The 20,326-nt window shown below is 36.2% G+C and overlaps 1 protein-coding gene across 1 annotated transcript; it reads left to right on the forward strand.

Annotated features, from left to right (window-relative positions):
* Nucleotides 1-2,220: 2,220 nt before the first annotated feature.
* Bulli (regulator of MON1-CCZ1 complex protein bulli) lies at nucleotides 2,221-4,308 on the forward strand. Its single transcript, XM_090378776.1, has one exon. The coding sequence runs from the start codon at nucleotides 2,221-2,223 to the stop codon at nucleotides 4,183-4,185; it is 1,965 nt and encodes a 654-aa protein (XP_090234902.1). The 3' UTR covers nucleotides 4,186-4,308.
* The last annotated feature ends 16,018 nt before the right edge of the window (nucleotides 4,309-20,326 follow it).

Here is a 20,326-nt window from a genome sequence, read left to right on the forward strand (position 1 = left end):
AAAAAAAATTTGTGTACTTGGATTTCAGGAAAGCTTTTGATACTATTGCACATGGAAGACTGCTGTACAAAGTGGAGCGGTATGGCATTAAAGGCAAGTTACTGAATTGGATAAAGGGATGGTGGAGTAGAAGACGACAGAGACTGGAAATCAATTGACACTTCATGGAGGAATGTTATTAGTGGAATTCCCCAGTATTGATTGTTTATAGTCAATAATGCTGCGCCCATTATTGTTTTGTGCATTCAATGATATTGATGAAGGTATATTAGGCTTAATGTCCAAGTTTGCAGATGATACAAAGGTTGGCAGGGTTGTTAATGACACTAAAGATAATATGCTACTGCACAGGATCTAGAAAAGTTAGGCAGATGGGCTGAGAAGTGGCAACTGAAGTTTAACATTGACAAATGCAAAGTACTGCATATGGGTAGCAGTAACCCAAGAGAGACGTACCAACTCTGTGGTATTACACTCAGAGAGGTGGAGAATGCAAAAGACTGGGGGGGGGAGATAATTGTGCAGTGAGATATGAAGTTCTCTGAGAAGTGCAGACGGGCTGCCAGAGCAGGTCATGGAGTTTTGTCAATGATATATAGGAATTTTGCTAGCAAAGACAAGTAGGTAATTATATAGAATAGAATCTTTAATTGCAGCAGTGATAGACATACAATTAGTCCCGTCACGGCATGGTGGTGCCAGGGGTTTACAAAACATATTTACAAAAGATACATGAGAAAAACATAAGTTACATCAGATTATTAACAAAGCACAGTTTTATATTTTCAGTTCGACGAGGATACCCTTCCTGTATTTTTTATTATTGACCACTTCTTGGAGGGCCCCGTCGATGGCTTGCAGTGAGGGCAGCATTTGCTTTGGCAGGAATCTCTCGGTTAGTACTAGCCGGTTACGGTTTGCTAGCAGCTGTATAAGGCAATGGTCAGGCCACACTTGAGTATTGTATACAGGTCTGGAGGCCTAATTTTAGGAAGGATGCAGAGTTGCTAGAACGAGTACAGAGGTACAGAGAACGAGTACAATAAGGATGAAAATTCATACATCAAGTGAAGAGCTCTGTCTTTCAAACCCCAATTTCTTCTTGTAATTTTTGGCGAGAAGAGTAGTGTGCTTCTTCACTTTTTCTATGAGATGCTGAACTTGTGGCACAAAGGTAGTTATCCAAGATAATGCCAAGATGTTTGACAGAGCGGCGGTTTCGGAGAGACTTGTCTTCGAAGCGAATCTTGGGACCACTGTGAATATGAAGCTTGCTTTTCAGCATTAATGTGTAACAAATCAAATTCAAATTATTATATTAGTGTTACCCGTAATAGGTTACATAAACCCGTATTGTGTCTGTAAGTTGCGAGTGTTCTCTAGTCGATTTGCCTGTTTTTGCTGGACGTAAAAACCCCAGTTTCTGGGGAAAATCCTTGTTATCTACTAACTCAGCCAGGAAGTGAAAAAAGCCCATTAAAGTTCCTCGCGTCATCGACCGATTTGAACCCCGGACTTTTGCACCCAGTGTGGGTAGAACGGTGCCGATACCGCTGTGCTACACGCATAAACGGCCGACTAGTCAGTCTCGGGCGAGGGCAGCATGGTTTTTCTCCCAGAAATTCGGATTTTTCTTCCAACAAACCACAAATCGACCACATAATTTGTCTAAATTGCACACGCAATTTAGACAAATTATATACAGCGCAAGGCAATATGGCCTAACTGGCTGATGCGCCTAAAACCGGACAAAACAAGCGACCTCATACCATATATATACTGTAGGCCTATATCTATATTAGGTAAAAGAAGGGGGGGGACGAAAAGAATTTCAAGTAAATATCTTTTAATTTTTTTTTTCTTTAATGTCCTTGTTTATCCTCAAAAATATCTGTGGAAATCAATTTCAAGGTCTGAAATCCTATTGCTACCCCGCCTGAACCCCTAGCAATTTCGATTTTTAAAATTTTTACTAGAACGAAAAAGTGAATAACAAGATCTAATTGCACGCCCCATTTGTGGCCCCCACTATACTGTCATCATAAACAATATGATGTGATATACGTATTTCATTATTTTTCATATTCGTTGGTTATTTTGAAATGGAACGAGGGTGAATTTCGAGAAAGTCATGACGACAATAAAAATTTTTGAAAACTTGGATTTGGAATTATGTCGGTAGGCGGCGATACTGTTCATTCGTCCCATGTTGTTGCTAGTATGGAGTCGGCGAATGGCAAGCAGCTCCAATATTTTCTAGAACTGTGTCCTAATCCTGTGAGATTTGAACCTGTAAGTAAATTATCGAATGTGTTCTTTGATGATGCAAATCAGCATGTGTTTTCAGTGCGCTCAGGGGGTGCAACGGGTGTTGTTGTCAAGGGGCCAGATGAAAAGGTAGCAATTCACTTCCGAATGGAAGATAAAGGTGAATTAAACTCGATTAAATTTTCTCCAGACATGAAAGTATTAGCTATTCAAAGGAGTCCTAAATCTGTTGAGTTTATGAACTTTACGAATGATATAGATATTGTAGAATATTCACAATTGTGTAAAGGAAAAACAGCCAAAATAATGGGGTTTGTTTGGATATCTGCTAACGAAATAGTCTTCGTTACCGATCACGGTATTGAACTGCATCAGGTTATTTCAGACAAGAGAATTGTAAAGCTAGTGAAAACATTCAGTGTGTCTATCAAGTGGTATGTTTATCAGCCTGAAAGCACCCTCTTGTTAGTTTCTTCTGGATCATTCGGTAATATTATGTACCCTTTCCAGTTCAAGCCGGGAACTGTGATGAGACTGTCAAAGTTTGAAATAGATCTTCCTGCAGTACCAAAATATAAACTAGGTCTTCTTGAAAGAGACGTCACTCTAGCAACAATTTACAGCCAGACTCGAATAATCGTGTTGCGGCACCAGCCTCGTGCTCCAGGTACTCCTGGGGCAGAAATTGTTGTATATACCCTCCAGAGGGATGGTCCACCACGTAAAACTGATATCTTGAAGCTAGATATGAGTGGACGATTTGCTGTTAACATAATTGATGACTTAGTTATTGTTCATCATCAAGCTTCTAAAAAGTCATTACTTTTTGATATTAAATTGCCAGGTGAAACAGATGGGTATGTTACATACCATTGTCCGCTTGTACCACCCCATCCCATAAAGCCATTTATGTTAAAGGTTCCCATGGTCCCAACTCATTTAGCATCAGAAACTGCCGAAGTTGACTGTGAATTATATTCCCCAAATTGGGTTGTATTTCAGCCAAATATTATTATAGATGCAAAACTTGGATGCTTATGGTATATACAGCTTTATTTAGAGCCTTTGAAAGATATGATAGCTGATAAAGGACTGCTTGTAGATTTTTTGCTTCCTCGTCAGAACTCTAAGCCTGTAATTTTAAAAGTTTTTCAAGAGGGACTGTTACAAGAACGACAATTGCCTCTCCCCGTACTGGCCAAAATATTTGATAAATTAAATCATGTGTACAAAAATTACATAGATTCCAAAACATTTACTCAAGGTATTGTAACGACTGACTCCAAAAAACAAATGGCAGTAATAGATCAGTCAGAAATGTTTTCGGTCTTTATAGTGTTTGAAGAGAATGTGGATCTCAATTATAAGTTTATTGTTGCAGTACTAATGGAATATATACGTTCACTGACACAGCATCAGCTTCCAGTTCAGCATTATTTGTGTGAACTCTTGATTAGTACTTTAGTCAATCACAAGTGTTTTTATCAACTTCATCAGTTTATTCAGTATCACATTCTTAGTGACTCCAAACAACTTGCTTGTCTCATGTTATCTCTGCAGCCTTCTTATCCTCCGGCCCATCAACTTGCCCTTGACATGTTAAAAAGATTGGGTACTGCTAATGAACAAATCATTGAAGTGCTCCTTTCACAGCAACAAATCTTACCAGCATTAAGATTTATAAGAAGCACAGGAAATATCGACTCTATTTCTGCTAATAAGTTTCTTGCTGCAGCTAAATACACCAACGATTCGTCAATTTTTTATGCTGTTTTCAAATTTTTTGAGCAGAGAAATGTAAGGCTCAGAGGATCGCCCCAATTTCAACCGGGAGAACAATGTGAACCTTATGTAAAACATTTTGAAAAGTTATTTGGTATAGTTGTTTTGTGTGGTAACACCTCGTCCACTCAGTGATTTCGTTTGGTGGTTTCGTTGTGGCTAATGTACATGTTGTAATAAATAGATTTCACAGACAAATATCAATCCAGATATTTGTAAAATAAATTACAATAATGTTTTATACTCACTCTGTCAATGGTAAATAGAAACGACATGAATAAAGACAAGATATTTTTATTAGAAATGATTATAGTGTAAATAATAGTAAAAATGTTTACTCTGTTACGGCTGTTTGAGTTTTAAAGTGATTAGTATTTTATATTGTATTTAATATAAGTCAATAATTATGGTTTGTAATATATTTAAAAATAATATAATGAACCTGTTAAAAGATTGAGATAAAGAGATTGAGATTTTATAGTGGAATGGGATATCAACACTTCATGATCAGTGTGAAGCAAGAATTTCTAAAGTTGGTATATACCTAATTGCTTAATCTTTTAGCATAATGTTAACTTATTAAATATCTGATTCCTAATATTCCAGATTCAGGAAACTAAAAATTTCTTTTAAGCATTTTTTAGTGTTCAAATTGAATGTAATATCTTTCTGATGTGCTTAATGCAGTCTAACATTTCTGTTAGTGTGGTGAGCCTGTATTTCTTTAGAAAACACACTAACTGTAATTATATAAAAAATAGGATCTATATATAAAAGGTTTTATTTCTGTTTCATTTAAAATATACACTTGTACAATTATTCATGTGTATATATATATATAATGCTTTGTATATATTATTTGTATTACAACAGTTTGCTTTGTTTGTTGCTCCCAAACAAATGATGAATTCATATGAATTCTTTATTTGGCATAATTGTAGTATTAGAAACTTCATTATGGGAGGAGTAAGACAATGAATTTCATTGATATGTTCTGTATTTCTATAATTTCTTCTGAAATGAGAACCCGAACTCATTTTGTTTGTGTTATAAATACAGATTCACAGTTTTCATAATAACTAGTCATTACTTTTATTTTCAACATAACCTGATGTTTAGGTAAGATTGTTTCTTCTAAAAAAATGTGAAATACAGCAGTTTTTCCCCAGCCGTGGATTTGCTAACTGCAGATTTGAGATAACATGGTTTTTATATTTGTATATCAAATTTTTCCCCCCATATAAATATAGTTTGGCCCATTTCTTTAAACAGTTATTGCTGTTGCTTCCTGTATATTATGAGCAGTGTTCTAGTGAGTAGGAGGAGAGAGAGAGAGAGAGAGAGAGAGAGAGAGAAAAAACTTTATGCTCTACCCCAGTGGTTCTCAAACTTTTTTCACTCAAGTTTCACTTGGAGTTAAAAATTGCTATATTTGTTCACACTTAAGAGTAATTTCCACTAAGGAAATTTCCCCTAATCTTACAGCATATGCCAAGGCACAGTTTAGGAACCACTGCAATCCATCCTCTCAATGATTCATTTGTAAATACCATATAAACAGTGGTGTGTGTGATTATGTTGCTGCTTTTTTTTTTTTTTTTTAGATTTTCATCTTTTTGGCTAACATTTAGTTTATCATGGATGTATTTTAGACTTGTTTTCATAATGCTTGGCTCTATCCAATGAAGGTGTGACCTTATGAGGATAGTTGACATTTTGGTGAATATATATCTTTTCCATCACCTTGTTCTTCTTATTATTTTTTATTATTATTATTGTACCATCAGCCTTATCATTGTTTTTATGTTGTATAAATAGAAAATGACGTTTAGGAGGGGTATTTGGAAAGGTCGTGGCCTGAGTGTGAAGGGTTTATTTGATTTTATTTAAGGTTGCATTCAACGTAGTCCCCTTTGGAGTCGATACACTTTTGCCACTGATAGTGCAATGCATTGATTCCAGCTGCGAAAAATATTTTCTCTTGGGCCTCCAGGAATGCATCCACTGCAGCAATCAGTCAGTGGGAAAATGGATGCCAGCCAGGTATTTTTTCAAATTTAGTAAATAGCTGAAAGTCAGATGGTATTAGATCTGATGAATATGGGTGATGATTTCAAAGCTGCACTTGTGCAGTGCAGCTATGGCAGTTACAGATTTATGAGCAGGCACGTTGGCCTGGTGGAACAAGACCCCTCTGCTTAGTTTTCCAAAAACTAATGCCATCACTTTGCTAGCAGAAGGAATTGACTTGGCTTTCTCTGGAGGGGGAGAAGAGTTGTGTTTCCACTGTTTGGACCACTCCTTTGTCTCTGGCTGAAAGTGATGGACTTGTCTTATCTATGGCCACAAACAGCAAGTAAATTTTCTGGATCTGTTTATTGTACAACTGCACAGTGACTAATTTTGTCCATCTTTTCTCATCCACACAACTTATGCTTCACAACCTGCAATTAAAAAAGGCATTGAAATTGCATGAAACTTGGTAGGTTACTATCTGAAGTGTTATACATTAAGTACAAAAATTTTTAACACTGTACAACTCTCCTCTCATACTCAGGCCACAAACTTTTCAAACACTTCCTCATACCATGTTTTTTTCATATAAGTTATTGGCATATTGATTGTTTATTTCCTAATCACCAATTTTTTATTCAGCTGTAGTCTTGCCATTTGTAATATTTCCCTGGTAGTCTCCAAGGGATTACTGTAACTGAAGGGACAACTGAAGTTACAGTAATCCCTTGGAGACTGTTGACAACTCTCACTTCAGTTGTCACTCCACCTAAGAACAAAGTTTTTTTCCCCTGAATGTAAAAAAATGAAATTCAACCCTCTGAAGATGTTTTCCACATGAGAGGGCCGAAAGTTGAAAATGATTATCTCCTTTCAATAACATCTCATGCAGGTTTGTTGTATATGCTACTAACATTATTATTAATGTTAGTAGCATATAATGTATATAATGTGCTGCTTGGTAATAAAAATGAAGCAGTTACATCTGAACTTTGTTTTTAGCTTTTTCCTATGAATAAGCACACTATAGCCCTAGCAGCTTATGTGTCCCATAACACACACACACACACACACACACAATGTGCTCAATAGTGGCATCAATGTGTTTTTATATTATGTAGCGAACCCTAGTGACTACTTAAAACTGCTATTAATCTCACTGCTAATCCAATTTGTCATGTGATGCCAAATTATATAAAATTCAACCTGAGAGAGTTTAGAGTTCATAACACTACATTTTTTTTCTTTATTCTTAATTACCTTAAATATTCTCTATCTACATATTAATTTGTCTACTAAATTAGCTCCCCACTTTTATCTACCAGCATTTTAATTTTTATTATTATTTATTTGTTTTGAATCTATTATACAAGGTGTTTCAAAAGTATTTGTGGGATATATTTTTATTTAATTTTTTGTTATCCCAAAAAAATTTCTGGGATATATTATAGGGTCCAAAATAATAAAAGAAAGGGGGGTGGGGAAGCCATGCAGACATGTCTAATTCTGATTGGGTATGGAGCTACGGCTGTTTGAATTTTAAAATATGGAGTTTTAAATGTAAATAATAAAATTAAGTAAAAAATTAAGAATATGCAGACATACTTAGTATGAATCATCTTTTTACTAGGTGTATGTATATTTATTTATTTTTTGTATAATATTGGTTTATTTTTTTACCATTTAAATCTCTGTAGCCAGTTTATGATACCAGTTGAATTGGCTTCAATTACAATCAGTGTTTTAGTTATAAAATTAGCAGAAGGTATACTCTGTGAATGTTACATATGCAGAGAGTATATTGTGCTTATTAATTGAATTCCAGAGCTCCTGACCACTCGGCTACGGAGGCCGCTGGTATATATATATATATATATATATATAAAAAAAAATCCAGAAGTTATTCACCTAAAAAAATCCAGAGGGTATATCTGCGTATACCCTCCACTACAGCCCTGATTACAACCACCAATACATATTTCACTATGGGTTATGTGATTTTTGCTCACCTTGTATTTTTGCATGGTAAAGGTTTGCCATCACTGATGGTAACTTCACTATGTTTAGTAATAGATTGTAATTTAGGAAAATTCACATATTTGTATCAGATTTAATCCCATAACAATTTTAAAATTAGCTTCCATGGTTATTTTGCTGATCATATGTTTTATTAGATTTATTGTACCCTATTTCAGTGAGTTCTAAAATTTGAGTTCTCCAAAAAATAATTTTTTTTTTTTTTGCTTGGGAGCAGAACAATGGTTTCACTCTGAGAACTAAACAATATTCTCAGTATTATCAAGCTTCTTTCTGGCTACTGTGAAAAGTAATGGTACATTTTTCACACAAAGAATTTTACCATCTTTTGATGTGCTAAAATGGGATTTTTTGTTGTTGCTTTCATTCATATCATTTTTAACAACAAGAAGGAAATATGTCACCATTTCATATTTGAGAAACTTTGTGCTGAAAAGCAAGTTTAGAAATCATACAAAAAAAAATATTTTAAAGTGTTTTAAATTATCTTAATTTCAGGATTTAAAAGGTGTAAACAAATGCATGTTAATAATGCCCATCATGGCCAGTGGTCAGGAGTTTTACATTGAGGAAAGGAGAAAGAAAAAAATAACTAGAGGGCTTACATCAAAATTTTGAGCCTCTTACACTTCTAGTGTAAATTTAACAATTTGTTTAAATACAACTAAATATGAAGAAAAATATGTTTAAATATGAGTAAAGGTTACAAGGTTGAAATCGAATGTTGTATTTACATGAATTTAGCTAGAGAGGTTAATGGTCAAATTAGGTAAATCATAATTAAAGCAAATTAAATAGCCACATACAGTATAAAATAAAATGGAAATTGTACAAATAAATTATAACAGGATAATAAAAAATTTACATATGTAATAATCACATGGTGACATAAAACCTTGGCTCTACAGTGGTTGTATACTTGCTTGTTTTCTGCACTTATTGTGTATAAGAAATTAAATTATAAAAATGTAAAAATTTTAAATTTTAAGACTAGTTAAATTATAAATTCAAACGTTGATAAGTTCCGGCTTAAGCATCATGTCTGTCTCTGAATTAACTATAGAAATGAGTTGCATTTACATGCATTTCTTACAAATAAATTGATAAAATACAGTAAACACGCACTTTAACAAACCTTTGTTCAGTTAGCATCAGAAACAACAGACAGGGTCTGTTGAACATAGATTTTCGCCCATGTGATGTAACTGACTCTGTTTGATGGTATTTAACATCATTTAAATATTTTAACAATAAAACAGATTTAACTTGCAGCTAATGAGAATGGGTCATCTCGTTACATAATGCATTTGGTAACTTTATTTATTAAACAACATCAATAAAGTATCCTTTAAGTTAATAAAAAATATGTATGTAATTAATAAAAAAAACCAAAAAAAAAAAAATCCAGGCATACTTGTACTCAGGGCCATCAAGTGCAGGTTGTGTATGACACTAAGACACCTAATAAAAGGAAATGCCATCTGGAGTTTATTTTTCAAATTTTAAAAATTAAAACAAGAATGATTATTCTCCTTTTTGTTTATACTTTACTATAACCATTATACCAAAAAGTTACCAGTTCATTACATTATCATCTAAAATTTGTTTTTGGTCATAAGTTATAAAAGAAAAGAATGATAAATATTTGTAACTGTATTTTATGTGTTCATTTGATCATTATGAAATAAATTAGAATAACTTCTAATATATTTCATAATGGTTTACAATTATTTTTTATTTATTTATTTATTTTCGGAGGGGAGCTGCTTCACAGCATTCCAGCTTATAGTTTGTATAACATGTTATAATGTTATACAATTTTAAAAAAAAAAGTTTAAAAATTTTTTAAACTAATGTTTAAACAGTTTTTTAATCAAAAATCTTAATTTACATTTTTTTTGTTTCCTATGTGAAACTGTAAGACAGTCTTACACTAATATATATATATTATATTATATTATATTATGCTTTTAAAATTAAAATAAATAATTCATGCTAATGGTGTAAATTGAAATTTTAGTATTTTAGAATTAATAAAGATGATATTGTTGTACAGTTGGCAATAATGACATTAAGAGTAGATCTGCAGACTTACTTAACAAGCACAGAGCAGCATTGAAAAAAAGTTGAGAGTTAAATTTGAAAGTCCAGACACAATAGGAGAGAGTATATGATGAGAACCTTGCCAATCAGTTTGGGCTTGGAGAGATGGTGCAAGGTTCATGGGGTAGAATGTTTCTCAGTGTGGTATGTGCTTGTAAACAAACAGGAGAGACTGCTTTTACAGGGATGAGATACACTTAAATAGAAAGGGTGCAAGAATATTTGCTGATGCTATTGAGGCAGTGTTAGGTGGATGGGAAACTGCTAGCTTGGGGGGATACACAGACTAGTAGATTAACAATAACCACAGGCAGAGGTGAGAGTGATTCTTTCACTACTTCTATTGGAATGAGCAGCAACCCTGAAAACAAGGTGCTGGAATTTCAAGAACTGCTGGAAGTCATCATGAAACAAGTAAATACATGGGCTGTGTAAGGGTAACAGAGTAAGAATAGGTGCATGTATACTTGTATGTACATACAAGTATATATGCACCTATTCTAGGAGTATAGTAATTAAATTTGATGAATTTGAAGTGCTGGTCAAGATATCAAACGCAGACATTGTTTGGATTTCAGAGCCACAGTGTCACTCAGATATAAGGGATGCAGAATTCGAATATGGGGAGTACAATGTATACAGAAAAGACAGGCAGGGTAGGGTGGTTATGCTCTCACATGGGTGGCCAGTGCAATGTTGAGTCACTTTGGTGTGACAAGCAATGGGGAAGCAAAAATGAGAGTAGGAGTGTTTTATAGGCTTGATGAGTACAGCAAACCGCTGTATGGAGAAATAGAGTGGGCCAGTAAATCAGAATGTCTTATAATGGAGGATTTTAACTTTCCAGATATTGACTGGAACTTGTAAGTTGGTCACTCACAGACTAGCAAAACATTTGTGGATTTATTGCATGACTGTTTTCTACAGCAGCTTGCTAAAGCGGCAACTTGCCAATGATCTTTTGATCTGATTATCAGCAGTGATTATTCATGCATTACAAATCTGCAGATAACAGAACCACTAGGTGGCAGTGATCACAGTGTATTGATTTGGGATTTACTTAAAGATGTAACTATCATTTTTGCTTTCATAAAGGTGACTACAGTGGTCTCAGACAGTTTTTAAATTCTATACAGTGGGACCAACTGATGATGTTACCATTAGCAAAGTCTGAATGGGAAGTGTTCAAGGAATTAATCATAGATGCTACTAGGCTTTTCATACCAACTAAGAAATTTCAAGGTATAGGCCTAAATGGATGTCAGATGAAATGATGAAACTTGTGTGATGGCTTTAGGACAGGATTCTCAACTATGGATCACCTTCACGTAATATCACAGCTAATGGAGAAAGCAAATGAATATAAAACACCATTATGCCTGGCATTTGTGGATTATGAAAAGGCATTTGACTCCATACAGCATAAGGCAATGTTTCGGGCACCGGAAAGACAAGGCATAGATACTCCATATATTATGATTTTGAAGAAAATATATGAGAGTGCTACATCCTTTATTAGACTAGACAAAGACAGTAGCAAATTTAAAATCGAGAAAGGAGTTCGACAAGGAGACACAATATCTCCGAAGCTGTTTACTGCTGCCCTTGAGGAAGCTTTCAGAAGATTAGACCGGTCGCAGAAAGGAGTCAATGTGAACGGAGAGTACCTAAACCATTTACGATTTGCAGATGACATTGTGGTCATAAGCCACGATCCCAAAGAATTAGAGGAAAATCTTAATCAGTTATGCACAATTAGTAAGGATTTTGGACTAAAGATGAATATGGCTAAAACAAAAGTAATGATGAACAAGTATGCCACGGAAAGGGAAATAATGATTGAAGGAGCAGTAATTGAAAAGGTGGAGTCATATACTTATCTGGGACAAGTTATTAGCTGTAATAATGATAAATGGTTGGAAGTCAAGAGAAGAATAAATTTTGGATGGATAGCATTCAGGAAATATAGTCACATACTGAAGAGCAATATCCCAGTTTGTCTGAAACGTAAAATAATGAATCAATGTATACTCCCCGCCATGACTTATGGAAGTGAAACTTGGGCACTCACCAAAAGAATGGAAGAGAAGCTAAGAACTACACAGCGAAGAATGGAACGAATTATATTGGGAATCAGACTGTTAGATAAGAAGAGAAACACATGGATTAGGCAGCAAACTCAAGTAAAGGACATTCTTATCAAAACTAAAGAACTAAAATGGTCTTGGGCAGGACACATAGCTCGAAGACATGATGACAGATGGACTAAGAAAATAACAGAATGGTATCCAAGAGGAGCTAGAAGAAAACCTGGAAGACAAAGGCGGAGATGGATAGATGAAATTCATGAGTTTTTGAGTAGTAAATGGATGGCCAGTGCTCAAAATAGAAGGAACTGGAAAGTTGCCGGAGAGGCCTTCATCCTGCAGTGGATTGAAAATGGCTGATGATGATGATGATGCTACTAGGCTTTTCATACCAACTAAGAAATTTCAAGGTATAGGCCTAAATGGATGTCAGATGAAATGATGAAACTTGTGTGGGTGAGAGAGAGAGAGAGAAGAAAATTGCATCCCATTGGGTGATAGAAGCCTATAGTAGATATAAACTAGTCTGTAATCAATTCTTTTGCTTTGTAGAACTTCGCTAACATTTGGTGACCATGGTAATTCCCAGAAAAATGTTTTAACATTAGCCCTTATTAGATCGTAGGTATAGCTTAGCTTAATTTTTCAGCACTCACCTCATAGTAAAATATCAAGAGTCGTTAGCCCTTATTTTAAATGGCCTCCCTTAAAAGAAAATGCAGATTTTCAAGCAATCTTAAGACAAAGTATCCTTGCTTTTAATATCAGGCAGAATGAAAATGATGCAAATTGTACCATTTGTGAAAATTACATATCAGTTGTGCATAAAAACTCCACTGATTTGGAGCAGCATGTTCAAAATAAACAAAAAAATTTGTACAGATTTCACCTGCTGTGAAATTGGAATAATTTTTTTTCCATTGTAATTTGAACAATACAGAATCACATTCTACTGAGGAAACTTTGACATTCCATGTAATTAAGCATCTTAAATGTTACAGATCGGTGGACTGCACCGCAGATTTAATAGGTGAATTGTTTTTAAGGACTGGGAAATTGCTCTAAATGTTGCATGTGCAAGAACTAAAATGGAAGAAATTATAAATAAAGTGATTGCACCACACACCATCGAAGTCTTACGAAAACCAAAACTGGATGGTTTAGTTTATTTCCAGCAATACATGGAGTTTCGAGGCCCCAAGGCAGCTCCGTAGGCAGGAGCAGCAGTGCTTCCTGATTAGACTGGGGTTCGGTGACCACCAAATATGGAGGATGTGGAAAGGTCAGGGAATGACCACCGCATATCCCTGGAGCAATATGGCCTTAGTTGTTAATGCTCCTAAAAAAAAAAAAAAAAAAATCGAGGCCCCAACTATTATAAAATGCTTCCTTGAAAACGAATTTGCAGAAACATATATGTGGTTTTTGCTCTTTTTCATCTACGTTCCAGAACAAAATTGAGCCATTGAGAAAATAATGAAGATAATTATGAGAAAATAATTCTATACTAGAAATTCGGAGCTTTCTTCAATCTATGCTTAGGTCTTTATAATCAAAACTGAAAGAAAAATTCATTCCACTTGATCTGAGGGAACTTATGGTATGGACAAAGAATTCCAGAGTTTTCTGGAGGAGACAACTAGTGTACGAAGTATGTACTTCACTAAATAATTACACAACTAGTGTAATTATTTATTGAAGTGGTTAAAACCATTTGAAGAATTTCATTGTTTTCATTTGGATGGTTTTTAAAAGGGGCACAAACCTTGCCTTGATGACGAACCTTGCCTGTCATACCTCAAGGAAAAGGATATAATTATTGATGATAATATATTAATATACCAGTACTGTAACCTTATGTTGTTCACTGAAAAGCAAGAAGAAAGTTTTTTTGATGAACCTTTGCACATACAATGGTGTTATTTCTTTAGGAGCTGTAAAGCCAGAGTCTTGTTTTTCTGAGCTCATAAAAATTAGTGAATTTTGCTTCATCCAATGGCACAGAAGCTTGGAAAGGAAATTCTCGATAGTAAATGCTCAGCAGATACTGAATATCTGTGCAATCAATGAAGAGTATAATTCTGATCTAATACAATATGAGCTTTCGTGCAAAGAATTTAATGATCATCTCTTAAAAGTGGAGAACTCCTGGAGAAAATAGGTTCATCAGAAAAATACCTAGACTAGTTTACTGGTATGTTTAATAATTTATTTGCTCTACTCAGTAAAAATGGTGCCAGCATTTTCAAAAAGATAATGTTTGAAATTAATAAACAGAAATTGAAAAATTGGCATTAGTAGAGGCATATGATGCAAGAAAGCAAGCTTATACAGCATCAAAAAAACAAAAAAAAAAAAAAAAAACACTTCCATATTACCCTACCGTTTGTTCGAAATACCTGTCCAGCTGAACCTTACATTTATTTAGGCTATCAACTTCCACAGCAAGGGATGGAAGTCTGTTCTACCAACCAACCACCCGCTGGCTAACGGCAAATTTCCGCACATCTGTCTTTCCTCAATTTGAATTTATACCCTCTCAGGTGATTGTTCGGAGCAAGAGGAAGAATCCCATTGGTATTGAGCATGCTCAAACCATTCAAGGCTTTATACACCTCTATCTGGAGACTAGGTGCCTAGTCTCCTGACACTGTAATTTGCAAAATTTAAGCCTTTCTTCATAAGGGCAACCTTTTGTTCCATTCACTACTCTTGTTGCCCTTCTCTGTACTCGTTCCAGCAGCTCTACATACTTCTTGAAATGAGGCCTCCAGGCCTGTATACAGTACTCTAGGTTTGGACTGACCATTGTCTTATATAAGGGAATAATCACCTCCTTATCCCTGCTAGAAAAATTCCTGTATATCATTGACAAGACACCATGAGCTACTCTTGCAGTCCATCTGCACTGCTCAGAGAACTTCATATCTGCCTGCACAATTACCCCCAGGTCCTTTTCATTCTCTACCACTGTCAGTGTAGTACCACAGAGTTGGTACGTTGCTCTGTGGTTGCTATTTTCCATATGTAGTACTTTACATTTGTCAATGTTAAACTTCATTTGCCACCTCTCAAGCCCATCTGCTCAACCTTTCCAGATCCTGTTGCAGCAGCATAGTGTCAGTAATGTCCTTAACAACCCTGCCAACCTTTGTATTGTCTGAAAATTTGGACATTAAAGAGAATCTTTAATGCCCTTCATGGCCAAAAAGTTAGGGGTTTACATTAAGCTTGATATACCATCATCAGTATCATTTATAAATACAGAAAACAGTAATGAACTCCGAGGGATTCCACTAATAACATTAGTCCACGATGAGCAGTGTCCATTGATTACCACTCTCTGTCTTCTCCCCCTGAACCATCCCTTTATCCATAGCAGCAATTTGCCTCCAATGCCACACTGCTCCAATTTGTACAGCAGTCTTCCATGTGCAACAGTATCAAAAGTCTTTCTAAGATCCAAGTATATAATATCAAAGTTATTCCCTGCATCCAGTTCTTTTGTGACTGCATCATAGTATCCAATCGAGTTGGTCAGGCAAGACCTGCCCTTAACAAAACCATGCTGCGTCTGAGCTATAACTGAATTCTTGTCTAGATGATCCTGCAGTGCTTCTTTAACCAGTGCCTCCATTAATTTACCTGGAACAGAAGTTAAACTCACAGGTCTAGAATTACTTGTGTCAGCCTTTGATCCTCCTTTGTGAATTGGGGTCACATTTGCACATCTCCAGTGTATGGGTACCTCCCCTGGGTCCAAAGAAGCTCTCATAATTATGGCTAAGTGTTTACTTACTTCCTTTGCTGCCTCCTTTAATATAATTGGATAGATCCCATCCACCCCAGGTGCCTTTTTTATGTTTATCCTCAACAATTTCTCCTCCACTTTCCTTTCAGTTATTACAAAATCATCTAGCTCATTGCCAGAGTTTACTTCACCTTTGGCACTCCCCTTTCTGAATAACTCGTCATGTGTGGATGTAGATGCAAAATACTCATTTAGTTTGTTAGCCAACTGAGCAGGATCCTCAACTGTTGAACCATCAATATCCAGTGGACTAATCCGAATCATCCCTTTCCTTCTAAAGTTTACATAGGTAAAGAACTCGTTTCTGTTTTTCTTTGCATCCTTTGCCAAGGATTTCTCATAATCTGCCTTTTGCCTGCCTAATCTTCTTTGTGACTTGGTTACAGACCAGCTTATATCTATCATAGGCTTCCATGTCACCCATTAATTTATATGTATCCCATGCATTTTTCTTCTCTGCCATATGTCTCATTAGTTCATCTGACATCCATTTAGGCCTAAACCTTGAACAATATTTCTTAGTTGGTATGTAAAGACTAGTAGCTTCCAAGATAAGTTCTTTGAATGCTTCCCATTTTGAATTTGCTGTTGGTAACATCATCAGTTGGGTCACACTTATAGAAGTATAGAATTTAAATACTGTCTCAGACCATCGTAGTCACCTTTACGAAAGCAAAAACCCTTCACTTTACCCCTGATGGTAGTTACCTCTTTGAGTAAATCCCACTTCAGCACACTGTGATCACTGCCACCTAGTGGTTCCTTTATCTGCAGATTCTTGATGCATGAAGAATCACTATATAGCTGGTGATCTTTAGAGACCACCTGTGGTGGTGTAATGCGAAGACAATTTGTGGAAAGGTGAAATTCGTTTTGATGTGAGCATTAAGAAAATTTGATTTACTGGGGCTGTCTAAATCCTGATATCGTGTTGGGCCACAAAAACAATACTAGATGAGAAAATTATCCGAAAATTTTACTAATAAAATAGTATTAGCAATTTTGTCATTTCAAGAAGGTGTAACTTTGTTTTTTGCTAGGTGAAACCTTAGATTAAGTGAAACTTGAATTAATGTGACTCGATTTATCAGGTATTATAAGATATTAACTATATCTTATTAGTCCTAACACTTAAAAATACTTGTCCGTGGTGCTCTGAAAATTAGTCACTTATGATGATACAGTCATATTTCCTTATCCACTCCATTCGGTAGCATACCCCAATCTCATTTTGCTCTTCCATTACTTTTGTTATACCAGACTAACTCAATAATATTCTTGACAGTTTCCATCTATTAAGTATGTTTGTATAAACCAGAGCCGTGATGCTTCTTTTGCAAATATTAAGTAAATTAATATTTGAATTCATATGCTTTGCCATTAGAAGCATAATATTCCTCCTTTGCTTCTGTAACGTGGGCCTGTCTGTTTTGTACACATTGTATTTACTATATTCAAATTCTGCATCCATCCAGTTTATCAGAGTGACATCATTAGTATTAGCAGTGGCAAATGATGCAAGAAAAGAAGGTTACATGGCATCGGCAAAAAAAAAAAAAAACAACCTAACACTTCCTATACTGTCCATCAGTATAGGAATCCCATAACAGTTTGTCTAGATCTTCCTTGATGAATTTATTCAAACTACTTACTTCTACAACAACAGATGGAAGTATATTCTAACAATCAACTACCCATTGGCTGAAGACAAATTTCCACACCTCTCCTGCAATCATCCTTGCAGGACAGGTGTGGTGCAATATGCTGACGGACAATTTGAATTTATGCCCTCTCATGTGCATAGTCTGAGCATGAGGAGGAATTCCATTGGCTTTGAGCTTACTCAATCCATTCAGAGCCATAAACACCTCAGTTGGATTTCACAGGTGTCTAGTCTCCAGATGCTGCAATCTACAGAACTGAAGCCTTTTGTTTCCCTCACTAATCTTATTGCTGTTCTCTGCACCCACTCCAACAGATCCATATCCTTCTGCATGCAATACTGAAGATGTGGCCTATAAAATAATCATCTTATCCCAACTGGCAAAATTCCTGTATAAAATTCACAAAACAGGTTTTGTCAATTATATACAGGAATATAATTGACAAATGTGTTCAGTTTGTATTGCTTAGTACAAGGGTTATTCAATTAAAATATGTTTAAGGTTTAAAAGGTGCCTCCATAGCCAGGTGGTTAGGAGCAGCAGTACATAGCACATGCTTCTTGATTAGACCAGGGTTTGAGCCTGTGACCACCAAATATGGAGGATGCGAAAAGGTCAGGGAATGACCACTGCATATCCCTAGAGCAATATGGCCTTAGTTGCTAATACTCCTAAAAACCAAATAACAAGCAAAGGCTTAAAAATTGTGAAGTTACTTTTAGCATTTAGATATACATCAGATTGTTTCACTAATCTATGTACTGCTTCAAAAATTTAATTTGGCTGTTGATGAAACATATTGCAGTCAAAATTCAGCATCCAAATTGAAATGATATCCTTTCCTTTCCTTTCAATGGGCCAAAAACATAAGTCACATAATAACAATGGAAGTATGCAAGGTTTTTGAATGCTTTCTGTCACACCTTTGGAAGTAATGCTATAATTGGGTTGGCAATATGTGAGTCATACTGATGAGCCAAAATAATGTGACCATCTACCTAATATGATGTTGGTCCTCCACGTGCAGCCAAAACAGCTCGTACCCAGCGAGGCACGAACGCTACAAGATTTCTAAATGGGTCTTGTGGTATCTGGTACCAACACATAACCAGCAGATCCTTTAATTCCTGTAAGGTCCGTGGTTGAGATGCTGCAGATCAGAGTTGCTGTTCCAACACAAATCACAGATGCTCGATGGGATTGATTACCGCCAGGGCAATACCTGGAAATCTTCCTCATGTTCTGTGAACCAGTCTCGAACAATCTGGGCGGTGTGACATGGCGCATTATCCTGCTGAAAGACAGCATTGCCAGAGGGGAAGACCATTGCCATGAAAGGGTGTACCTGGTCAGCAATAATGTTTAGGTAGGTGGGAGACATCAGAGTGGCCGGCACATGGTTGACTGGACCCAGGGTATCCCAGCAGAACATCGTCCAAAGCATGACACTGCTGCCACCTGCTTGTTTTCATCTCATGGTGCATCCAGGTGCCATCACTTCCCGAGGTAAATGACGCACGTATCCAGCCATCCACATGGTGCAACAGGAAACATGATTCATCGGACCAGACGACCTTCTTCCAATCACTCAAGGTCCAGTTTCAATGCTCACATGACCATTGTAGGCGCTGTTGCCAGTGAACCGTGCTTAGCATGGGCACTCAGAGCGGACTGCAGCTACGCAAACCCATTTTCAGCAGGGTTTGATGTAGTGTGTGTGTTGTGACACATTCGTCATCAGCATTCCAATTACTGGCTAGTTGCGTCACAGTATCCCTTCTGTTACCACATACCATCCGGGAGAGCCTTCGCTCACCTTGAGCATCGATGAGCCATGGTCACCAAACACCTCGCCAGCAGTTCGTGAGTTTTCCCTTCTCAGACCACTTTCGGTAGGTACTAACCACAGCTGACCGTGAGCACCCCACCAGCTGTGTTGTTTCGGATACGCTCTGACCCAGTTGTTTGGCCTTTGTCAAACTTGCTTAAGTCCACTGCCTTTCCATCTGAAGAACAAGAGTAACACTGATTAACAGTCAATGCAGTTCACCTGCAGTTGCTTCAATTTGCATAACGACTCACTGGTCATAGTGTTTTGGCTCATCAGTGTACATTATCACCAAGCTGTCATTTGCATTTAATTCTGAGGCACAGGCAGTTCAAAGTTTTGGCATACCGTTTGAAGCAGGTTCTTTAAACTCTGAGTAAAAGACCAAGGTAGTCAAAAAATATTCTGTGGTTCATGCTTTTTCAAGAATTAAAAATTGAATCACTGCCCACTTGCCCATTTGGAAAGCACTGTTTATGTGTAATATCAAAAAAAAAATGTATACACATAACCATAAAAAAACAGATTAAACTGAAGCAGATCATGTTATGAATTAGCACATTAACGTGTTTAAGCACATGGGCATTTGTTTACCTCATTGTGTTGAGAACCATGATGCACTGAATGTAGTAGTAGTGGCATGTGATGCAAGAAAGCAAATGTATAAGCTTATGCAGCATCAGCCAAAAAAAAAAAAAAAAATCACACCATTCCCTCCAAATGCCTGTCCAGT

This window comes from Mastigoproctus giganteus, chromosome 1, assembly GCF_048544385.1.
Source record: "Mastigoproctus giganteus isolate SK-2022 chromosome 1, ASM4854438v1, whole genome shotgun sequence".
Classification (NCBI taxonomy): Eukaryota; Metazoa; Arthropoda; class Arachnida; order Uropygi; family Thelyphonidae; genus Mastigoproctus; species Mastigoproctus giganteus.